This window comes from Pogona vitticeps, chromosome 7, assembly GCF_051106095.1.
Source record: "Pogona vitticeps strain Pit_001003342236 chromosome 7, PviZW2.1, whole genome shotgun sequence".
Taxonomy (NCBI): Eukaryota; Metazoa; Chordata; class Lepidosauria; order Squamata; family Agamidae; genus Pogona; species Pogona vitticeps.
This window is the reverse complement of record NC_135789.1, coordinates 10,912,531-10,935,778: the sequence shown is the minus strand read 5'-3', so window position 1 is coordinate 10,935,778 and position 23,248 is coordinate 10,912,531. Positions and strand designations below refer to the sequence as shown.

At 46.7% G+C, this 23,248-nt stretch overlaps 1 protein-coding gene across 9 annotated transcripts in view; it reads right to left on the bottom strand.

The window, feature by feature from the left end:
* ZNF362 (zinc finger protein 362) overlaps positions 1-21,702 on the bottom strand; it is a 38,087-nt gene extending 16,385 nt beyond the window's left edge. Inside the window, exons 1-2 of one of the 9 annotated variants that reach the window (XM_072977765.2) lie at positions 20,061-21,702; positions 10,700-10,945 (exon numbers count right to left, since the gene is read on the bottom strand). Coding sequence is in view for 2 of the 9 variants with exons in the window: in XM_020781164.3 (XP_020636823.3) it covers positions 19,550-19,881 (332 nt within the window). In the remaining 7 variants the exon portion in view is untranslated. Of the gene's footprint in view, positions 1-10,699; positions 10,946-15,953; positions 17,534-18,022; positions 18,263-18,293; positions 18,591-18,628; positions 20,016-20,060 lie in introns of those variants that run through there. The other 8 variants (XM_078378918.1, XM_072977766.2, XM_020781165.3 and 5 more) reach the window with 8 other exon arrangements.
* Between the last annotated feature and the right edge of the window lie 1,546 nt (positions 21,703-23,248).

The window sequence follows — 23,248 nt, the reverse complement described above, 5'->3', positions numbered from 1 at the left end:
ATTCGTCGTAATGCAGGGCAACTGTAAAGCGAGGCACCACTGTATTTAAAAAGCGCATGCAAACATCAAAAGACATTCAAAGCAATCAATGAACTGCTCTAATGAAGTGCCATGCCTAAGTACACACCCTTTCCTTCCAACCATCGGAGAAGGCGGGGGCAGGAAGCACCTTAAACAGAGGGGGAAAGGAGGAGAGGCGGTGAAGGGGTGCTTTGACTCGAGGTGTGGGGGGACACCTCTTCCACCCACTTTCCAGACACCCAGCTAGCAAACCCAGATCAAAACCCCACGGCTTCCCCTATAATACAAGACACACCACCTCCTCTGCCACTCGGCACCTCCCAAAGGGTTGTCTTACAGCAGGAAAATGGTGCAGACACTCAAAAAATGTGTACAAATACAAAAAGGAAAGCTTTACCAAATCCAGAAAACAAGAGAGGGGAACGTTTTTATCAAACCCCATAAATTTCAAAGTTAGGTGAGTGCTGAGCCTGGTAGGATTCATCCTCAAGCCCGGGCAGTTGAAATGCTGGCCTTTAGGCTTTTAGGGTGACACAATTCAACTTAAAATTTAGCTTCAAGGACTTGCATACATTATACAGCCCTCTACTCTACGCCTGGTGTTGTTGAATGCCAGGTCTGTATCTAATAAAACCCAGCTAATTTACGATCTTATTCTGGAGGAAGATGCAGACCTGGCTTGCATAACCGAAACATGGATTGGCGGAGAGGGGGGTCCCCCCCTAGCCCTCATTTGCCCGCCCGGTTATGCTGTCCAACACCAGGGTAGACTAGAGGGACGGGGGGGGGAGTAGCTATCGTTTACAAGTCTACCCTAGAGGTAGTTAGGCGCTCCTCGGTGGTAAAGCCGGGTCTTGAGGCCCTCCACGTGTGGATTGGGGCTAGGGACGGAATTGGGATCTTGCTGGGTTACCGTGCTCCCCGCGACCCAGCCATTTCCCTTCCGGAGCTGGTGGACTTTGTCTCCACGGCATTGCTGGGTTCCCCGAGACTATTGGTCCTGGGGGACTTCAACATGCATGCGGGGGCAGAGGCTTCCGGACCAGCTCTTGAGTTCCTGGAGACCATGGCCTTCTTGAACATGTCCCAGCATGTCAACGGCCCTACACACGTGGGCGGCCACACACTAGACCTGGTTTTTTCCACCAACGGGAGTGAGAGTGGTCCGATGGTGACTGACCTCGAGTCGGTTCCCTTGTCATGGTCGGATCACCACCTAATAAAATGTGTCACCAAGATGGCTCTCCCCCCTCGCAGGGAGCAGGGACCTATTGTCATGGTCCGCCCTCGAAGGCTACTGGATCCGATTGGATTCCAGGATGCCATGAGAGGAGTTACGGCTGACCTGGCTGGTGCTCCTGTCGAGGCACTGGTTGACGGCTGGTTCACCGCCGCGGCTAGTGCCGTAGACACGATCGCGCCTAAACGCCCTCTCCGCTGCAGAGATCGCCCGGCGCCCTGGTTTAACCAGGATCTCCGGGCGTCGAAGCGGGTCAGGAGACGGCTAGAGCGCAAATGGAGAAAGGACCCGACGGGTTTCAATCGTATAGCTGTTAAGGTCGCTACTAACCTTTACCAGGCTAAGGTAAAGGCTGCCAGTCGAACTTACCTCGCTAACCGGATAAGCGAGGCGTCTAACCAGCAGGCGGAATTATTCCGTATAGTACGCGACCTATCCGGAATTGGCCCGGGTGATAGGCCTCCCCCTAGTTTTACACCGGACCAATTTGCAGCATTTTTTAAATCTAAAGTGGAGGCCATCCGCCGGGACCTCGCTCCTTTTTTGAATACAGCGAGTCGAGTTGAGATGTCCAGCGCTCCGTCTTGTCCGGTGATTTTTGATACCTTTCAGCCTGTTTCGTCCGATACTGTCGCCAGGACGCTTGATCGCTGTCGTGCCACCACCTCCTCCTTGGATCCTTGCCCGGCCTGGCTAATCAAAGCAGCCAGGCCTTCAACAACGGAATGGGCTACTGTAATAATTAATCGGTCTTTCCTTGAGGGCAGATTTCCCTCTGCCCTCAAGGAAACACTCATTAGGCCCATTAGAAAGAAACCTAGTTTGGCGGTGGACGAAATTGGCAATTATAGGCCCGTCGCCAATGTTTCTTTCTTAAGCAAGGTAGTCGAGAGGGTGGTGGCTGATCAGCTTCAGGCGTTCCTGGATGAAACAGATGCCCTGGATCCATTCCAGTCGGGCTTCAGGCCGCGCCACGGAACAGAAACGGCATTGGTCGCCCTGTGTGATGACCTATTGAGGGAGGCCGACAGGGGCAAAATGTCTCTGCTGGTCCTCCTCGATATCTCAGCGGCCTTTGATACCATTGACCACGGTATCCTCCTGGGGAGGCTCACCGAGTTGGGAATAGGTGGCCAGGCTTTCGCCTGGCTCCGTTCCTTCTTGGAGGACCGCCCCCAGAGAGTACAGCTTGGGGAGAATGTCTCGGCCCCGTGGAGCCTCAATTGTGGGGTCCCACAGGGGTCGATCATCTCCCCAATGCTGTTTAACATCTATATGAGGCCGCTGGGGCGGGTCATCAGGGGGTGTGGAGCGATGTGCCATCAATATGCGGACGACACGCAGCTCTACATCTCCTTTTTTCCAACTGCAGGAGATGCCGTTCTGTCCCTTCAGCGTTGCCTGGGGACCGTATTGGAATGGATGCAGGAGAACGGGCTGAGGCTGAACCCGGACAAGACGGAGGTACTAAGGGTGGGCGCTCCCACAGTTGGGGACTTGGGAAACTCCCTCACTTTTGGGGGTGTGACTCTGCCCGCCAGGGATGGGGTCCGCAGCTTGGGGATCCATCTGGACCCGGCGCTCACTATGGAATCTCAGGTGGCGTCTGTGGTCCGTACCGCTTTTTTCCATCTTAGGCGGATAGCCCAGCTGCGACCCTACCTTGATGTGGGGGCGCTTACTACCTTGGTGCATGCGCTCGTAATCTCAAGATTAGACCACTGTAATGCGCTCTACGTGGGGCTACCTTTGAGGTTGCTGCGGAAACTACAGGTGGTGCAGAATGCTGCGGCCAGATTACTTAGTGGAGTGAGAAGATTCCAACATATCTCGCCCACTCTGGCCGCACTGCATTGGCTGCCCATCCGATTCCGCATCGACTTCAAAGTGTTAATGCTTACCTATAAAGCCCTAAACGGTTTAGGACCTCGATACTTGGTGGAACGCCTTCTCCCACCAAGATCTACCCGTGTCACTCGTGCGAGCCAGGAGGTGAGGCTGAGGAGCCTAACGCCGAGAGAGGCCCGGAAGGAGAAGACCAGAAATCGGGCCTTCTCGGCGGTGGCTCCTCGTCTCTGGAACAACTTACCTCCTGAGATTCGCGTGGCTCCCTCGCTGGACATTTTTAAGAAACAACTAAAAACATTGATGTATAGGCAGGCTTTCCCAACAGAAAACTCCTGACGATTTTTCTTTTCTTATATCTTTCTTTGATTTCTATCTTAGTCTAGGTGCAATGTTTTAAAATTATATTGTTTCTTTTATTGTAAGCCGCCTAGAGTGGGCTAATATGTCCAGATAGGCGGGATAGAAATAAAATAAATAAATAAATAAAATAAATAAATACAGTGGTGCCTCGCTAGACGATGATCAGTTCCACTGAAATTGTTGTTTAGCGAAATCATTGTCTAGCGAAAAGCATTTCCCTATTGGAATCCATTGAAACCTGTTTAATGCGTTCCAATGGGGAAGAATTGTCGCTGTCTAGCGAAGATTGGCCATAGGAAAGCCGCTTTGCGAACCGCCAAACAGCTGTTTAAATAGCTGTTTTGCAAAGCTTAGGTCCTAAAAACACCCGTTTTGCCAGCGCGGAGGGAGCTGTCAAAATCGTTGTCTAGCGAAAATTGGTTTGCGAAACAGGGACCAAATATTGTCCAGCGAAATTCCCCCATAGGAATCACTGTTTTGCAAATCGCTATAGTGATCGCAAAAAGTCAATATCTAGCGAAAAAACTGTCATGGGGGGGTAACTGTCTAGCGAGGCACCACTGTATTCTGTTTTCTCTTACATTGCATGGAAATGTATACAGGTAACTAACTACATTACAAACCCTGTATCTGCTGGAGATCGGTTCTAAGCTCCGCCCACCGTGGATAAAGACAAACGCAGATTACAGTGAACGACATTTTAATGCTGGGTCTCTGGCTCTGCTATTGTCCACTTCTGGTAACTTCATATTTAGAAATATATCTTTCTAGGAATTTTCTTTTAATATTTTTAGACCGTGGATAAGTAAATCGGAGGATGCCGATCCCACAGATAAGGGGGTCGCTACTGCACATTAAAAAATGAGGCATTTGGAATGCAGGTTATCACAGGATGCTAAACATTTGTTGGATCGAGAGGGTGACCAACGCAGAACTGCTAAGGTGAATGAATAAAAATGAAGAAATCACAAACGACAGCACGGAGCAAGCTAGAGTTCTTTGGCCCCGGAATGAGAAATAAAAATTACAGACGCCTGCCACGGGTCATTCAAGGTGAAATAATTTGAAAGGAACACCCAGAAGAAGAATGTGGCTGATAACTATGGTTGGATTTGAGCTCCTGCATCCAACTTGCCGTCATGTCCAAACTTCTAGCAGGAAGGTGAGGGCAAATCAAGGATCTCTGTTCCTAAAGAGTAATCCAAACGAGGCTGGAGCAGAGTAAAATAAAGGAGAAGCATTACTTCTCCTAATACCTGACACACAATGCAAGGCCAGTAAAAAGGAAAAAAGACTGTACAACCAAGCACAAGGAACTTAGAATATGGCCTTCACGTGCCCCCCCCCAAGAATCATCTCCTTCATGTCCCAAAAACAAACCTTGGAACGTCCTTCTGGTCAGCACAAAACCTAAATCTTCCTGCTCAAAGAGACCCGCAGAACCAACTGCTGAATTACTAAGAGATCTACAAATCTGTAAAACCATGCTGATTTGGTTTACCCTGGTTTGGGACCGGCGGCTAGTTTTAAGCCCGTTAAGTCGACGGATACAAACAGCAGAGTCTGACTCTCGATGAATATATCGTTTTGTTTTATGAAGCCCGATTTTCCTCTTGTGTTTAAGATCCTGAGAGTCGTGTCCAAAACGGTGTAGCCACATTCCCGTCTGACCTGGGGCCATGTAATTCGCTCAGAGATCGGTGGGTATCTAGAAAGGTTTCTGGATTGAACTTGCAAACATCCCCTGCACACCGGATGCTATATTTAGGGTTCTGCTTCATTGCCACTCCGTGCATTGCTGGCTGGAAAGAACCTTCCCTACAGATACAATAGCAGCATCGAGACAAACGAACTCCAAATCAGGCATGGGGTCGACAAAAAAAAACACCAATTGCCGTTCGCTTATAGACTCCTAGCATCATGAAGTGGGAAGGGGCCTTTAAGGCCACAGAATCCAACCCCCTGCTCAAGGCAGGGATCCAGAACAAAGCAGACCTGAAAGACGGTAGACCCATTTTCTCTTGAAGGCCTCCAGCGTTGGAGCGCTCACCACCTCCCCAGGGCATAGGTTCCCGTTTTCGTACTGCTCTAACAGTTAAGAAGTTTTTCCTGAGATTCAACCAAAATCTGGCTTCCTGTTAACTTGAGCCCATGGTTGCGTGTCCTGCACTCTGGATTGATCAAGAATGGATCCTGCCCCTCGTCTGTAGGACAGCCTTTCAAGTCTTTGAAAAGAGCTATCCCCTCTGTCTTCTTCTTACAAACCTGCCTATTTCTTTCCATCTTTCCTCCTAGGGCTTGGTTGCCAGTCCCCCGATCCTCCTGGTTGCCCTCCTCTGAACTTCACACAGTTTCGCCTTGTTCTTGCTAGTCATGTGGAAAATGGAAAACCTGGTGTTGATTCTTCATGGCTCAGACAGAAAATACTCTCCAACCCCACCAATTTCTGAGTTCCGGACAGAATTTTCCTCTTTTACTTTCAGCTCTTGCCTCTACATTCATAAGGACCAGTAACATTGGTTCTGTCCTTAAAAAGAAGAGAAAGCAGATTTGCACGGGACATGATTCCTTTCCACTCAGATTTCGCTGTTCCCCTTCTTCGGACAGTGGCATGCGTGTAAAATATAATGTCAGACTAGGACCCCTCGGGGTATGGAAACACAAAAGGCTGGTTTGCGCCCAGCGACCGAGATTCTGCTGAGTCTTGCAGGAAAGGTTTTAAATGTGCGTATAAATCCCACCTAAAATAACTGTTCTCGGCCCTGTCGAGAACTTGACCGTTCCAGCAAGCCTATTTTCGTCCCAGCGCAATCTTAAAATATTCTCTTCCACCCCACACCCCTGTAGCACACATACCGCCCATATTTTGCTTGGAACATGAAATATCAGCTCCTCGGCTTCACCCATTTATTCCACCCTGCCTTGATTTCTTCAAGTTTGTCTAAAGATCACCAGAGATGAAACAGATGGGAAAACACAGAGGCATCCTTCATGTGCGAAAGAAAAAGTGTCAGGGGTCTAGAGACATTTCCCCAGACCCTGGACCTCGTATTGGGGGCATCTAGAAGAAACGTCAAATGACCAGAAGATCATGCTCAGAAAAACAAAATACCACAACTCTCTCCCTCTCTCTGTATATATGTATATTTAAAGGAACCTTGCTTGTTAATCAATTGGTTAAGTATTTAAAAATGAAACCGTGACACTGCAAGGAGAGAATTAAAATAGGAATTATTATTATGTGCCATCAGCCGCCTAGAGTGGTCGAAATGACTAGATAGGCGGGGTATAAATGCAATAAATAAATAAATAAATAAATAAATAAATAAATAAATAAATAAATAAATAAATAAATAAATAAAGTTCCTTCCGACCTACGTTGATCCTATGAACAAACGGTCTCTAAAGGGACCTGTTTTCAACAGCCTTGGCTCAGCTCTTGTAGGCTCAAACCTGTGGCTTCTTTAAAGAGTCAGTCCGTCTCGTATTTAGTCTTCCTCTTTTCCTGCTGCCTGCCACCCTTTCCCAGCACGATTGTCTTTTCCAGAGAATCCTCAGGATGTGCCCAAAGTTAGGGCACCCTCTATGTCAGCATTTTGCTGAATTGCAGGTATGGCAAGAAGAAACCATGCCAGCTCACTAGACAGCTCGGATTTAAGCCAATTACGGCTGATGCGGCCAGAGAATTCCTTCTTCCATCAGGTCCCGCCTCTAGCAGGAAGGTGAGGGCGAGTCGAGGATTTACATTCCTAAAGAGTAATCCAAATGAGGCTGAGCCAGTCTAAAAAGGAGAAAACGCTTCTTCATTGTGGCGGCATCCCACGGAGGATAAGAAAACCCCACGAGGCCGCCAGAAACATTTCAGCTTCCCCTCTCTCAAGTTTGCTGAAACGTTCAAAAGCACAGGACACAAGAAGAACGGAGCACTTAAAACAAAGTTTAGTAGATACACTACTCTGATTTTCTGAAGGGTTACTGGAAACACGGTCAATTTTGCAAATTCTGGCCATTTTTCAACCCAAGAAGCGAGATAAGCAAAGCCGAAACGGGAGGCTACCGAACAAAATTCGCAGCTCCACGAATCCCATGCGCGGACCAGACGCCAGAACCCTGGAAAACGAAGCCTCTCAAAAGTCTCTCTTCCTCCAAACGGGTCCAGAAATCAACCCTCAAAGCTCTCGCTATAAAGTTCTCCCTTCATACAAGGATCCAAATCTCAAAACATAGTTCTGCAGGCAAAAACGTTAAGATCCTAAAATAAAATACAAGGACAGGTAAAAATACCGACAATGCCCCAGGGGTTCAACTTAACAGCTACCCCTCTTCCTCACCTGGATTGATTTATTTAACCCCAAATCAAGGTGATGATAAAGTCCGTTTATGCCAGTGTGCTCTCTATCTCTCTCTTTCTAAATCAAAATTTAACCATCTCAGCCCTTCTGCCAAGAAACCCCCTCCCCAAATTTGGGCTGAACCAAATCGCTCAAAGGGGTTTTCTGGGCCTGGGTAGGGAGAGAACCTGCCGGGCACCTCTGAGATAGCTCAGAAGCTATTCCTTGGTGACCCTCGCATGGAGAGGGCTTACGATCAAAGGACCCACCAAAGATGAGAAACTATCGGGAAGATGCACATGCATACACACACACACACACACACACACACACACACACACACACACACACACACACACACACACACACACAGAGAGAGAGAGAGAGAGAGAGAGAGAGAGAGAGAGAGAGAGAGAGAGAAGATTGCTTTGCTACTTAAAAGTACCTTGTTTCCCCAAAAATAACACAGGGTCTTCTATTAATTTTTTGCTCCAAAAATGCATTAGGGCTTATTATCAGGGCCTGTTTTATTTTTGTCATGTAAAACCATCTACATTTATTCAAATGCAATCACGTCATCTTCTGGTTGCTGTACAAGGGTGGAGGGCGGGCTTTCACTTAACTAGGGCTTATTTTTGGAGTAGGGCTTTTATGACGAGCATCCTCAAAAATCATAATAGGGCCTATTTTCAGGTTAGGTCTTACAGTGGTGCCTCGCATAACAAACGCACCATTTAACAACGAATCCGCATAGCGACGAGTTTTTTGCGATCGCTAATGCGATTGCATTGCGATGTTTAGATAGGCTAAACATCGCACTGCGACGGTCGGTAAGTGTTTCACTTACCGATCTTCGCATTGCGATGTTTAGAAAACAGCTGATCGGCGGTTCCAAAACGGCCGCCGGATCAGCAAAATGACCGCCCACAGCGTTTTCGCGCCCTGCCCTCGCTTACCGGGCAGCGGAAATGGTGGCCGGATGGGGGAATCTTCGCTTACCGGTGAGTTTCCCCCCATAGGAACGCATTAAACAGAGTTTAATGCGTTCCTATGGGGTTCCCCCCTCGCATAGCGACGAATCTGGATAGCGACGTTAATCCTGGAATGGATTAACGTCACTATGCAGGGCACCACTGTATTTTTGGGGAAACAGGGTAGAACCACGCACTCCGCCTGAGCACCGAGAAGCCAAGTATTGACCTGAATTATTTTCAGATGGAGAAATCACAACTAAACATCCTTCCTTCCCCAAGAGTAAGAAAAACAAAACCCAGCCGAATGAAATTAATTTGGTACTTTTCCGACATCTGAGATCTGCTGCCTGATGCAAGTGCCTCAATCTGCCCAACGGCAGAGCCGGCCCTGTTGGGTTGGGAGGAATGGGGTCACACCTTAGCAGAGATTACCTTCTTCTAGCCCCACTAAAGCTTTAAATTGGGCTGTTCTGAGTCTCCCAAAGCCCTCCCCAGAACAGTCTTGTGGGAAATTATGGTGTGGATCCAGCTTCAATTTTTTTTTCCGGGGGCATCTCTCAGAGTTATAAACCACCTCGAGTGGCCTCGGCCGGATAGGTGATATAAAAATGAAATTAAATAAATACAAAAAAAATAGTGACAGGGCATTACTCTGGCCTCCCTGGTACGATAGCCGATGTTGCTCATCATTCGCCCTTAATGATCGCCCTGGGCAACTAGATGTGAACGCTTTTGGAAATAAAAGAGAGAGTCGCACAGATATCAAAAAATGTGGAATGAAGTGGCAGACAGGAAAAAATGGGATTCAAAGGATGAAGAACCATCGCAAGGCTGTGACTGTATATTATTATTCAAAAACACTAGGCATAGTCAAAATTATAAAAACATTGACTGGTATTATACAATAGATAAAAGTTTTAACCAAAAACCTAAGTATCTGTTAAATATTGGCATAGTATGTATGCTGTCTCTAATATTGCCATTTTTTTTGTATCTCTGATGGTGTGATTTCTGAGATCTGCAACTGCTTATAACACAGTGTAAAATGTCTTAATATTGTTCCCAAAGCCCCAATGACTTCGGGGACCACTGAAATGTATTTCTTTCAGACAGAAGATGTTTTGATTGCCAGGTCTCTGTATTTTTTTAATTTTTCCAATTTTTTGTTTTCAACTCGGGCATCCCCTGGTATCATTTTCTGATACCTTCGCTACCTGATGATGAGGATGATGATTAACCTAGAGCGTCAGGATCTGCATGGACCGAAACAGAGCTTCCCAAACATCTTAATAAATTATATTTATGCCCCACTTTCCCCCAAGGAGAGGAAGACATTCACGGCCTTCTGTCTACTTTGATTTTAATCCAGTAACCACTACACCACACTGCTTCTTCTGGGTCACATCCAACTCAACCACTTCTATAGAGCCCTTGCCTGAGCCAACGGTGATGCTACAGAATGTTCATAAACATTCCAATTCAGGAGGGTGAAGAACTAAATTCAATACAAACTCCAGAGAACGCCAAACAGGATTTTAAATGGGGGAGGCACAGGGGGGTGGGACACTTCATGTCAGACTTAAGTGCAAGGAGGGGCTGTGTAGACTGAAAAGCATTTTGCATTTAATGATGATTCTCACTGTTCATTAAATGATCGCTACTTGCGGGGTGGGAGTGATTACAGCAGGCAAGCGGGCTGGGGGAAGAAACAAGGGAGGGAGGAGAAAGCTATTGGGGTGTCAAACAGGGTACGGGGGCAAATTTTAGGCATGGGGAAAAACAGGATCCATGTCATTGCAATACCAGCCTCTCCGCAGCCCTAGGTGACCTGAGCCTCCATCGGCAGGAGTGGTCTACCTCTGAAATGCAGCGACCGCCTGCGAAAGGGAAAAGAGTTAGCTGCGCCGGGGCAAATCGGTACTCACAGGCTGGCCTCGGACGCCCGGTCGCCGCAGCGGCCCGAGGAGATGCGGTGTTGGTGCTCCAGGCCGGCGGGCAGCCGACGGTGCCCCAGCGACGCGGCACGCGGGGGGGGGGGGAGCCCGAGCCCCAGTCACGCAGGATCGTGCGTATGGGGCGGGCGGCTCACAAGCCTTCGCCAGTTCCTACCCAATTGCTGTTAATACAAGCTAGGGTCCCTCTGCTTTTGAAGCCCCCTCTGTCTCGCCCGGCTGAAATAGAGAGAAATAAGCAGGGGGTCATTCTGCGGATCGCGGCTTCCACCCCCCCCCGCCGTTTGGCGATCAGCGCTTCCGTTCCAGGTGGCAGATGATGCCATGGTTGCGCTTGGGGGGGGGATCTCTCACAACAGCTGATGGGGTGGAGTGAATGGCCAAGAGAAAGTGTTACTGGTTTACTTATTCACAGTGCTTATTTGCAATTTTGAAGCCTCGCCCTCTTGGTTCCCCCCCCCCCAGTTAAATCACAGTCGGTGCAGGGTTGCTGACTGTTCCCATAAGGTGACAAAACCTCCATGTCCAGAGGCAATCAACCTCTGAATACCCACGGTGAAAGGTGTGGGGCGCTTGCTTGACAAAACCTCCATGTTTAGGGATAGTCTACCTTTGGAGAGGAAACAGGGCAGGAACGTGGGAACCGACCAAGAGTCTTTTCTGTGCACCCGATCAAAACAAAAAGCCCTTTCGCCCGCCTACGAGGTTCGCAACCAACACAGCCGAACTTCAGGCAAAACAGGACTTTAAAAGCCGGGTGGACAAAAGGACAGCCCCCCTCCTTTTGCGGCCGGTGGCCAGCACCCTTTTTGGGGGGGGAAAAACAATACTGCGAAATAATGTGATCTTCAACACCTGTAAATTGGCAGTTTCCTAGTAACAGGGTGCGAACCTGGCACTCGAAAGATGCTGGGTGAAAATTTGCAACCCGGGAAATCTTCCCAGTGTCCACTTCGGTTCAAAAGCCAACCCCCACCTTAGAAATAGCTACAGCACTGGATCTGGAAAAGGCTGATTCCAAAGGGTGTTTTTTTTTCCCCAGGAACAGCTTCTGGAGGATGAGAGGGCAATACAGAAAAGTCTGCGTTGCTTTGAAACATACCACAAAGGCTGTCGATCCTGGAAAAGGGGGACATAAACCTGTTACTAAGATTCACCACCACGGATGGTGGGCGACTCCCAATTCTGGAGACACTGCAAATCCACTCCAGGTCTTAGTCTACAGTTTGGGGGGGCGGGGCTGAACGACCCAATCGCATACTTTTCTATAAGCGGTCCAGCACCTTGGAGAACGCCTGCAAGGCACTGACTAAAACCTGGAGTGGATTCACTGCACCTCCGGAACTGAAGTCACCTGCCACCATTGTCCTTAACGGAGAAAAGCTTGGGGGGGGGGTCTCAACAGTCAGCAAGGGGTGCTTTAGATCTCCCCATGCTGAGATATATAGGAAGGGTGGCTGCTGTGGGACCTGTAGGTGGATCTAGATTGTATGGAACTCCCTCCCACCGGAGGCCAGCCTGGCCCCCTCGCTTTGTTGCCCTTCTGCAAGCAGGCAAAGACCTTTCTCGTTGGGCAATTGTTGCAAGCCACACTTTTTCAGGAGAAAGGCAGCTTAAAAAATATTTCAAATAAATACATAAATAAATATTCTATCAATCTGATCTTGCTTTAACGGTCACAGCCTCACCCTACCAGATCTTGGGATATAGCGTACGAAAAGCAGAGAAGAAAGCCTAAATATTATATGTGGTTTTTTTAAAATAATAATAAATCAAATAAATTCCTTTCTACAATGCAAAAATTAAATTAATTTGAGCTTCCATGGCTGGAATCCTATTGCTGATTTACATCATTGGAAGGGAAATCATATACATCTTGGTGGCAGATGGTGCTGGGTGCATTCCTGGCCTCTTGCATTCAGGGATGCCACCAGCACCTTCTTGATGTGTAGCAACGCAGAACGGAAAACTAAAGAAAACAATTTAAACTCGCATGCTAAAGCACGAAACTAGCATATCCACAATGAACTGCAAACCGGCCACTAAGGTTTATACAATCTCCCATACACAAGTGTAGATTCGATAGTAGCGTTCAAGCTGGTTCCAGTTTCCAAGGGTACATTACGAACTGTAATTCTGCAGAGTCCCTAACAATCTGTAACACAGAATTCAAGGCACCGCACTAAACTATCCGAAAATGACCTTAATTCTATAAAGATGCATCATTTTCAATAGCCCAAAATATAAAATGACGTATGCAAGACATGTTTTGATCCTACATTTGTTAAAAGTTTACTTTGGTGTATGCTGGATTCGATTTAAATCATGATTTCATTCTTTCCATTTAAATCAGAAAAATTGATTTTTAAAACCTGTCATTTAAGACAATTTGATTTTTTTTAAAAGAATCATTGATTTTTATCCACCCTGCTTTGGTTACAATTTATACATGTTTGCATGACAAACAACCAAAGTTTTAAAAGTTTTTTTAAAAAATATTTAGAGAATACATTCCTTAAACACCAAACACAATTCCACTTTGTGAACGCTTATGTCCCAGTAGAGACCACGAAACTGTCTAGAAGGCCAAAGGAAAATATAAAATAATTCATGGGACCGTCATTAATTAATAACGTATGCTTTGCATAACTTGTACATGATTTTCATGAACACAGTTAGCCATAAAATTTCACGGAACACTCCGCAAACTGGAGATCTCCAGCGTCAATAAAACTTAAAACTCTACCAGAGCAATCTGAACTTGTAATTTCTCTATAATCATCTACACCTATGGCGTAAAATAATAAGAGGGTGCGGCTTTCTGGAAAAGTGCAAGGGTTTCATCTATCAGCTATGAGCCATGATGGGGAAAAAATAACGCTCCTTATTCAGGGGCAGTTTGCCTCTAAGTAGCCAATGCAACCCACCTCTTAAAACAGAGGGAACCCCAGGAAAGTCGACCCCCCCCAACTGCACAGAGAACTGTGTCATTTGGATTTGGACCAGGAAACCCGACGCAAAGCAGTCAATCTAATATTCTGAATTACTACTGATTTTATTGCGTGCTGAGCGAAACATTTTGATTTGGGAAGCATATCCACAGAGAGCAAGAATCTACACAGACTCAACGTCGCCTGGACTTCTGTTTCTCCGCCTTCCATCTCCTCCACCCACTCCACGGTGGGCCTCCTACTCACCCTGAATCTCCTACTCTTTGGTTCCAGGTGAAAAATGGAGCATCACTGGAGGCACAAAAAACTTCCAGATGAGACACAGCCCTATATCTATAGCATGGCTAACTCTCTCTGATCAACGCTAGCCTCCAAATCCGACAACTCAAAATAGTGCTGCAATAAATAAACGATGCCCAGACCCACCACGGAGGGTGACTGCTACACCCATGAATGATATACAGTTCCTCAGTGTAGCCCATCAGCTCCACATGAGGCCACGCTCCTGCGCTGAGTGTGTCACCAAGCAAGCTCATGCTCAGAAGCCAGCAGTGCTGAAATTGCCTTCCACGGATTGCAGGTCTAGCTGGGACTCATACAGAGAGACGACGCAGCCTCTCTCCCTCCTCCGCTTCGCAGACGGAGAAGGCGTGCCACAGGCCCCTGAAAGAATTCAAAAATTGGGGGGGGTTCAAATCATCCAAAAATTCAATTAAAAAAAATTTAAATTGTGCTTTAAATCAAATGCACCCTGGAACATACGGGATATTACCTGAGAAATCATACCCATAAATCCTTTAGGCAAAAGTGCTTGAAATACAGTGCTACCACAAAATAAATGAATAAAAATCTAGAGAAATATATGAATTTGCGGGGGGGGGGAGGAAACACCTAAAATTACTGATGTTTTGTGCAGACCTTGAGGGAAAAAGGCCAGATACAAAATTTGAGTAACAGCCTATCCTCCATATTACCTTACCCGGGCTTCATGCTCTGGAGAGGACACTCCTCGATTCAGAGCATGTTACCATAGTCTCTCGAGACTGAAAGATGCCTATGCAAAATGAGGGAAAAAAGCATCTAATATTCATCCCCAAATGGCAGCTTAAACCAAGAACAACGTAAGTTACTCAACTAAACCAGGTTAACTTTTCAATTTTTTTACACACACATACACACAGTGGCTAGATCTGGTCACAGAACATGGAAATTAACCCAGACTTTGGAGCGCATCCCAATCCACAACTGAAACGCACATCTTTGGCAGAAAAAAAACACGTTTTAATCTGTTTGTCTCTTCGATCGATTTCCCAGGCTGCCTTTCTCCCGATCAGGGCCCCCCCAAGATGGCTCCCAATGTTATTTTTAACATTTGAGATGCATATCCAGGCTGCTTTCCTGGGTCAAAGCAGGTAAGGTTTCAGATAAACCCATAAGGAAAAAGACAGTTATCGTAGCTTAATTATTAGGCTAAGTATTGAGGCTTAAGATGATGGCAAGAGTCACGACAACTTAGAATTGCGGAGCCGGAAGGGACCCGGTGGATCATCTGGTCCAGCCCACATCAAGGAGGCCCAAGGGGGGGGATTCGAACTCGCCGCCGAGCTATTCAGTCGTTCATTAAGGATCATCATCATCATGTTAGAACTGCACAGCTGGACCCCGTGGATCATGGAGTCCAGCCTCTCTCAAGGAGGCCCTGGCAGGATTTGAACTCTCAACCTCGTGCTCCACAGCCGGAGGTCAAAACTACGGAGCTATCCACGTTATGAAGTGCTTAAGCGTCTCAAATTGGGCCCCAGGACATCGAAGCGCCAGCCCCCCCCCCAAAAATGCAAGAACCTCACTAGGTGACCTTGAGCCTGTCACTCTCATTCAGGCTTAAACTACCTCACAGGGCAGGCGTGAGGCTCACGTTGATCTGCTGGTGAGGAGATCCGTGTAGGCTGCCCTGGGCGGCTTGTAACCAAGCTGCAACGTGGATCCAAAGAATAAATAAATTTGCAATTTTAACTCCCGACAAATCATCGTTACCTCAACTCTCACAAAAACAGCTGATAAAAAACAGAAAAACCTACACCCATTTCGGAGTGTCAAAAGACCTTCTGGTGACCCCAATCCTGAGAGCGGATGGACGGATCTGAGGAAGTGGATCTCTTTACGGATCCGGACCTGCGTCACCTTTTGATGATGATGGGGGGAGGAATAGTAAAATTCTGCCTGTCCACACAGGGAGCGCCAGTGGAAACGTTCCAACATACAGTCATTAAAAATACCTTCAGAGTTAAGTTTGTTTCCCACTCAGAACCAATGTTGGCAGAAGTCGCCAAGGGCCGCCCATGATGCCATGCAGCGCAGTAGTCTATACGGGACCTTGCCCAGCTATTCTGAGGAGGCTTTGTCAGATCTTCCAGGACAAATGTTTCATGAAATGGGAACCAGAGGGGAAAAAAGTGAAAGAATAAGAAAATCAAATAACCGCAAAACTTAGAAATCCATCTACCTCGCACTCTTAACAGTGTCTTGGCCTCCTTAGGCAATATCTATATAAAGCGAGCCCCCAGTTTGACTCCGATTTGATCCGGGTACTAAGTGAACATGGTCTGGGCTTTCCCTCTCTGCCCCATCTCTCTGCCTGTCCCGCCTCGCAGGCTTGTTGTGCGGATAAAATGGGGGGGGGGGAATTAGATCAGAAGGTAAAGTACAGGGGAAATTAGATTGGAAGGTAAGTAATAAACATGATTTATTACTTTTCTGATATAAACACCAGGCCTGTTATTGGCAAGATCTTCAAGCGGTCGCCGATGTACAGATCGCCCTAGGTGGGAAGCAACAGGGCAGCCCATCACAACCTCGGACAAACAAATAAATTGGGACGACCACAGGATCCAACCCTAATCCACACCAAGAGGTAACTGGTTCGCCAAAGGAATAGTTGTCAAATTTAGAAAGGTTAAGCCATCCTTCCTCTGTTCTCAATTCAGACTCCAGGCACACAATTCAATCTTACACCAGGAAAGTTTATAGAGAACCCTATTAAAGTGTCTTGGACGATTCACCCAGGAAGAGCCAGCACAAATCCCTGTTCTGTACGTCGCTCTTCCACGAGAGCACCCCAAGTTCCAGAAGGGCGAGTCCGTGCAAATACACGCCGAAGAACCTCCTCTGAACGCACATCTCGGGTCTGAATGGAGAATGTGTTTGTGACGCGCGGCTAGGAGACACGGTGGAGTATTATCAGCGGATAACCATCATAAGGCCAGAACGGCCATTCATACAGAGATGCGCCCGTGACCTTCATCTTGGAGCAGCTCACCGCAGCGTCTAAGAGCCCATCGTCCCCTATTCTCCCATGGTGCACAGTGAGGTTGAGCAGCAAGTGCTGTTGCTGCTACTTCTTGCAGAGTCTACTCGTGAGGCTTCCAGCACAGGTGGGAGACACGGCGCCACGTGTTCCCCCCCCCTTGCCACCTCCCACTCTAAAACACCTGCCAACACAGCCTATGATTCCCAGTGTGGTGGGTTCACACATAACCCCTCCAGCAAACCATTTTATGTTTGTCAACAAAGCAGCAGGAAGCCCGATATCCCTCCAAACACCAAGGAGGAAACAATGTCCAATTTTGAGCCAAAACATGAAATCAAAAGCAACAAAAAGTAGCAATTCGACCGAAAGCCACCATGAGCTCTGAAACGGTGAAACGGGGTTTATCAAACCGGTTCGGTGCCTCCGTTGCGCATGCTTTTGGGGAGGTTCAAACAAGAAGCGTTCTGTGTCACCCCAAAACTGGCACCGTTTTCTCACACTACCCAAATCTGGGGCTACCTTCAAGAGCGCATGGAGGTGAATTTCTGGAAGACACAGCACCTCACCTATCGTTCGGTTTACTCTCTGACACTGAAAAAGCAACCCACGTCTAGCGCAGCAGATGGATGAACCGGAGACGTTTCCCCCACGCAGGAAGGGGTCCCCGAAACGCTCTCCCCACCTCTGGATCGGCCGCAAAGCACGTGCTCCATTTCTCTCTCTCTCTCAAAAAAAGAATATGTCTTCCCACCTTTCCAAGGCCTTCCTGTAGGCCCAGGCGACAAATCACAACCGAACCGAAAAGCCGGAACTTGAAGGGGGAGAGAGAGAGAGAGAGAGGAAATATGACATTTTTGGCTAAGTCTCATCTCCAGAGGAAAACAGAAGTAAACAATAGATATTGCTCAAGCCCGGCCTTCAATTAATTAATGCACTCACCAAAAATGCCCGCACACATTTCCAAACACCCAAGGCACCCCCCCTTCCCCTCCCCACATCATCCTCCAAAAATAAATTCATACTTCCCTTAATATATACCTTTGCTGCTTTTAGCCTGAGGGAGGAACGCTTCTATCAACCGGCACAGATCATCTTCTATAAATTTAGATTAAAATTATCTTATCTATGTATCAGCACTATATATATCTATACCTAAATGTATATAAATAAATATATATATGTACATACACGGGGGAGGGATCGAGAGAGACGCATACGAAACACAGATACAAAATGCTATCTTCAGTCAAAACATAGACTTTTCTCTACAAAACTGCAGACACAAGAGGAAGAATAGCAGCAAACTCACCATTTTTCCCCTTCCCTAAAAAGCTGCAGATTCTCCACTCTTAAAACAACACATCCCCTTTTGAAGAAGCTGATTTCCAAACCATTTCAAACCCCCCCCCACATGCGCAAACGTGGCATTTCCAAAAAACAAAAACACCACCCAACACTCTCTTTAAAAGATGAGAAAAATAATAAAAAAGAATTAAAAGGCATGCGTTTCCACCCCAACCTTTACAGAAACAAAAGGCGCATTTTTTTTTCAAGCACCGAAGATTCAACACACTCTCCCTTCCCTCCCGCCCTTCAATCCATACACACACACACACGGAAGGAATAAAATTAAATTAAAATTACATTTCAGGGGCTGGAGAGCCGAGGAGAGCGCGCTCCGTTCATCCACATTTGCATGGCCAACTTCTGCATAAGTTTTAACTTTCGGTCTGCAAAACCGTCTTTCCTATGGATTTATTTATTTAGGCTTTGTTTTGTTTCGTTTGTTGTTGTTTTTTTTTTAAACCAAAGTGCAAATCACATGCAAGTGTCGGTGCAGGAATATATATATTAAAAGCCACGGATCCAACCACCGTGCAACATCGCTTGCACGCGCGCCCGCGCGCGCACCCACACCAATTATGCAAAGCCAGGAAGATTGCAAATTTATCTAGATCTCTCTCTTTTTAGATCGCATGAACACAAAATCTCTTTTGCAAGGCGACCCTCCAGGCCCCCCCTCCCCTCCGCCGCCTCTCCTACAAGCTCAGCCAGTTTTTATTAAAAAAAAATTTTTGGAGACAAAAGGGGGGAAAAAAAACATGGCAGCCTGGCTTTATTTTTAAAACAGAACAGGGACGCCATATTCTGCAGGAAAAAAAAGAGAGAGAGAGAGAGAGAAAGAGAGAGAGACCAAGAGGGAGAAATCTCAGACTTTCCTATTCCAGTCCAGGAGGGGGTGGATTTAAAAAATATTTAACCCAAACCCCCCCCCCCAAAAAATACACACACCCCCACTGCAAAAGTATAAAGTCAGAGGGGGGAATTTTTTTTTGCAAAAAATAGAAAAAAATCTATATATTTTTTTCTCTAAAAGTTCATGCTGATCCTTTTTTTTCCTGCACTGGTCGGAGGGACTCCCAACCCGTGGGTTTGTTTGGGTCTCCTCTGATGTTGCAATTTTTTTCCTTCCTCCCCCTTTCCTCTCTCTCTCTCTCTCTCCCTCTTTATTTTGAATAGCCCGGCTTTTTGTTTATTTAAAAAAAAGAGAGACACTTCCTATACCAATACACATGCTCCGCTTGGAAATTGCCAGCCAGCCCAGCGGTCCGTCTTGCAAAGGAAGAAAAGAAGCAAACCGCCCCCCCTCCTCCTCCTCCTCTCTTTGGCGTCCTCTTCCTTCCTTCCTCCGGTCCTTCCTCCTCCTCCTCCTTTTCCCGCCCTATACGTCGCGGGGGGTTTTTGGGGAGGGGAAAAAAAAACAAGAAAAAAAAACAAGGGAGACCCCCTTTCCCCCCCCTCCCTCTGCTCAGCTCTTTTGCAAATGCATGCACGCCATGTACAAAATATACATATTTTCCTTCCCCTTTGCAAGCTTGGTTCTGGCATGCATGCATTATTTTTTTTTGCAAGGTTGGGCATGCAACTTTGCAACGGGGACGCGTTTTGGCAAGACCCCCCCTTCCTAACCCCTAGACACCCCCCATACACAATGTCCCCCCCTTCTTAAAAACTACCCTGAGAGTTTGACTTTTTTTTTTAAAAAAATATTTTTTTAGGAATGAAGAATACACACCTTCGATTGCAGAGTTTTGGAAACGGTGGGCTTTTTTTCGTTTGCAAACAGACATGGGGGTGGAGGAGGGAGGAAGCTGGGGCTCTGGAAAATCAGAATAAACCCACTCCCAAATTGAGAAGGGAGGGGTGGGGGGAGCAGATTTCCCCCCTTAAAACACCCCCCAAAAAAACCCCACCCTGCCTAGGCAGAGGGTCTCTCTCTTTTTTTCTATTTTTTCCCCAACCCTTCTGTCTTCCTCCCTCCCCTCCTTTCTTGATGAGAAGTCTTTCTAGTTTCAAATCTTCCGGGTCGCTCTTCAATTCACTTCTGGTACTCAACACACATACACGCACGCACACACAAAACATCATGATAATATAAGGGAGCACAAGCCATGCCTTGCGTCCAATCTAGCGGGAAAAAAAAGCATGGAAGAAAATCCATCTTTCCTTTTATATACGAAAAAAAATCGCAATAAGTTCTTCCTTCTTTTGGAAAAAAAAAACAGAGCAAACCCACGAAAATGATTCTTGCAAAATTTTTTGCAGGAAAAGCAGAGAGAGAATCTTCTGTTTTTTTCTTAATTTCTTTTTGATTCTTGCTTCTTCTCCTTCACCTCCCCCCCCCCCAGAAATATTTTGATTTTTCTGTCTCTGTTCCTTACTTGGCAGAGTCTTTCTCCCCCATCTCCCTCCCTGCTCAAAACGTGCCCCTTCTTTTGAAAATAAGTTTTCCAAAATGGGCAAACCCTGCCCCATCCACCGGAGAGGCTGAGGGTGGGGAGGAAAGAGAGGGAGGGAGAGAAGGGAGCCCTTGGAAATGAAAACATTGGGATGGTGGAGAGGAAAATGATGTTTATTTTTCTCCCTTCCCCCCCCCTTTGGAGGATGGGGAGGGTCCTGCGTTTGGCTGGTTGCACATTGCATGCAAGGATTAAAAAAATTAGGAGGGGAGATACTTAGTACGGAGACTTGGTGCTAGTCGGCTTCAAAGCTGATTTCCCTCACCCATTGCATTCCATGGGGATTATCTATCTATCTATCTATCTATCTATCTATCTATCTATCTATCTATCTATCTATCTATCTATCTATCTATCTATCTATCTATCTATCTATCTATCTATCTATCTATTTATTTATTTGATTCGTATCACGCCCATCTGGTCTATACGACCACTCTAGGCGGCTTCCAGTATGACATAACTACTGTACAGTACAATAAAATAACACAAAAAATATTACATAAGACAACCAGTAACAAATTATAATACAAAAATTGAGTAAGAAAGAAAAAAAGAATAAAAGAAAAATCAAGTATTGACAGGAAGGAAGGCCTGAATATGCATCCATGTTTTTATTTTTTTAATTTTAAACACAGCCCCTCTGTGATCTGCTCTCCCCCCAACCCCAAATATTGCAACCCTCACCCTAAGTTAACCCCCCCCCCCGGCACCAGGCCCTCTTCGAAAAAATGAATTGAAATATATCATTCAAAGGGAGCCATACAAGTTTATTGCACAGAGGCGGCTGTGCGGCGTGGGAGCATGACTGCCTATGGGGTGGGAGGCTTAATGGAATCTCTGGGTGTCATGGCAGTCTACCTCTGAAGGAACCATCGCTGGGAACCCGCAAGCTCTAGGCCGGTTGTTCTGTGTTTGGCCCCACGGTTAGCCTGCCTTTCCCCCAGTGAGATGAAGGGGTCCTCCCCGCCTCTCAACGTCTTCCCTTACAGTAACAGCCCTGCGAGGTAGCACAGGCCGAGACAGAGAGAGCGCAGTTCGAACCCAGGGAATCTTCCTTGAACTGAACGTGGAAATCCCAGAAAGTTCTGGATTCATGGTTTGAAGGGGTTGAAGCTCATTTAAAACGTGGTTCGTTATAAATTTTGTGTTAAATGACACCCTGAGCACTGGGCAGTGTAAAGAATTTGGGCTCTCTTGCATTTTCCTCACGACGGCCCTGCGAGGTAGGCTGTTTCATGAGCCCCTTCCATTTTATATGCGCACAGTATTTTCTCTGATCACCCCCCCCAAAAAAAAACATATCAGCACAGACCCTTCAGAATGGGATGGCCTCCCTCAGAGGGGTCTAACTCCCGCCCCATCATCCCCGCACAGAATAGCTTGGAGGATGGGGTTTGTAGTCAAACCAATCTCCCCAAAGGGGGAATATGGCTCATGAAACATGAAGATAGACGGCCAGCACTATACAGAGCATGGTCTCTGGCTCCCTCTAGTGGCCAGTTCTGGTAACGTCACCTTTAGAAATGTATACGATTGCTAGGATTTTTTTAAAAAATTTTTTAAATAGTTTCAGACCGTGAATAAGTGAATCACTAGATCCTGATCCTGCAGAGACCTTATGTCCAAGCCTGGTTTAAAAATAAAAAAGGACAGGGAGATCAGGGATAATTCCCATCATCCACCGGACAGTAAACTCATCAGCAGGTCCCTGGATCATGGTCTAGACTGAGTGCTCTTTAAATTATATCAGCTCCTGTCTCGTTTTGCTTCCGGACCTGCAAACGAGGACGGTGCTGTTGTACACAAATCCGTGCTTGGTTTTGGGCGATGAGCAAGTGGCCACCCTATGCCTCCCGCTGCACCGGGCAGTTAATAGCTGCCATTGCTCTGTATTTCTCCTGTAACCAAATAAATAAAATAAAATAAATAAGTCCCTCCGTGTTAGAAAACGTAATGCCCAGCTTTCCAAGATGCTCGCAGCTCTCTTCCCTTTTTACATCCAAGATAGATGGAAAAGAGGGAGATGGCCAGACTCGCTAAAGGAAGCCACAAACCGTTTTCTGTGGTGGAAATCCTGCCCAGGAGGGCCCTCCCAAAATCGCCTAGGAAGGATGAGGGGCTTGTGTTTCAAAAGAATATATACCCCCCAAAAAAGTGGGGGAGGAAGAATCTGTTCTGATCCACAGGTAGAAAAAAAATCCCCAATCTACAAGCAGGAATACCTTTATTAAGAAGGACTATATTTTTTTGTTTAAATATCTGTATTATAAAAAGGAATATCTACATTCCTTTGTGTATTTTCCCCCCCGAGCTACTGGGGGGAGGCACAAAGCCTGTTATTTGGAAAGGGCTGGATCTTGCCGGTGCTGGAGGCTGGCAGCCATGAGCCGCTTCACCCTCAGTGATCAAGAGTCCTGTGGCGCCCGGAAGGCTATTCAGTTTTATTTGGTACAGGCTTCTT